General features: G+C 52.8%; 1 protein-coding gene across 1 annotated transcript in view; it reads left to right on the forward strand.

The window, feature by feature from the left end:
• Window positions 1-1,327, forward strand: part of LOC108316662 (galanin like peptide) — a 12,891-nt gene that overhangs the window by 7,234 nt on the left and 4,330 nt on the right. Inside the window, exon 4 of the mRNA XM_037744982.1 lies at window positions 799-879. Coding sequence (XP_037600910.1) covers window positions 799-879 — 81 coding nt within the window. The remainder of the gene's footprint in view (window positions 1-798; window positions 880-1,327) is intronic.

The raw sequence follows: 1,327 nt of genomic DNA on the forward strand, positions 1-1,327 counted from the left end.
AAGCAGTTCTCCTCCCTCAGCCTCCTAAGTAGGTGGGATTACAGGTGTCTGCCAACCCACGCCTGGCTAATTGTTTTTTGTATCTTTAGTAGAGATGGAGGTTTCATCATGTTGGTCAGGCTGGTCTCAAACTCCTGACCTTGTGATCTGCCCACCTTGGCCTCCCAAAGTGCTGGGATTACAGGCATGAGCCACTGCGCCCAGCTGCAGCCTTGATCTCTCTGTGCCTCAGTTTCCCATCTGTGACGGTGGTATAATGATGGCCCTTGCATCCTAGAGCGTTTCGAGGATTGAGTTATTAATAGAACAACAGCTGGTGTGTAGCAGATACCGTGTAACGATTAGCTGCTATTCTTTTTTTCTCTTTTCCTCCATTCGTCTCTCCCCATCTCCCCACTTGCATCTTCCCCGGGCACTAGGTGTGACCATGGCCACGTGCCGACTAGTGAGCATTAAATCCGTAAAATACCGAGGTTCCTGTGGTGCTCAAGGTAGGTTTCAGCTTGAGCTTCATGCAGGGAAACCCTGGCTCCAGAGACAGTGCGGCAGAGCAGAAGGAACGTGAGATGTGGAGCCAGGCAGAGGTGGGTTCAAACCCGGTGCTGCCGTTAGCAGCAGCGTAGCCCTCAGCCGCACCATTTCCCCGCGGGCAGGTAGGAACAGTCAACAGGCACCCTGTCCTACGGCCCTGGTGGAGGCGTCTCGTCCAGTGAGCCGTGCTGTGGAATCGCTGGATGATGTGTTTTTTCAGTTCTACTTCACCGACCACCTGCTCTTGCTCTCTCCACCCCCATCCAGTCCTCCACCTTCCCCAGATGGGTGACCAAGACCAGGAGAGGGAGGCTGCCTTGGAGATCCTGGACCTGTGGAAGGCCATCGGTGAGTGAACGGGAATGTAGACGTCTTCTCCGGCGTCCTTCTCTGCTGGCTCTACTGGCTTTGGAAATGGGTCAATGTGAGCTCCGGCCCTCACCCTGTCACTTGCTATGTGGGGAATCTCAGCAGGTGATGCATTTCCTTCACGCTTCTGTACCGTCACCTGGAGCCCAGCGTGGTTTGATGCCCGTTTGTCACCAACTAGAAATTCTGAATCGTTTTTGAACCACAGGCCCCATACTTTCTCTTTGCATTAGGCCCCACCAAAGTCCTCCAATTTGAAATGCATAAACAAAATAAACCTCAGAGTTTAGTTGTATGACTCAGTGAGAAAATGCACATGTGTTTCCTGGAAGTGTCTGGCACATGGTAGAAATGAAATGGGTTGGCTGGGTGCGGTGGCTCACACCTGTAATCCCAGCACATTGGGAGGCCACGGCAGATAGATCAC

This window comes from Cebus imitator, unplaced genomic scaffold (genome assembly GCF_001604975.1).
Source record: "Cebus imitator isolate Cc_AM_T3 unplaced genomic scaffold, Cebus_imitator-1.0 Scaffold190, whole genome shotgun sequence".
Classification (NCBI taxonomy): Eukaryota; Metazoa; Chordata; class Mammalia; order Primates; family Cebidae; genus Cebus; species Cebus imitator.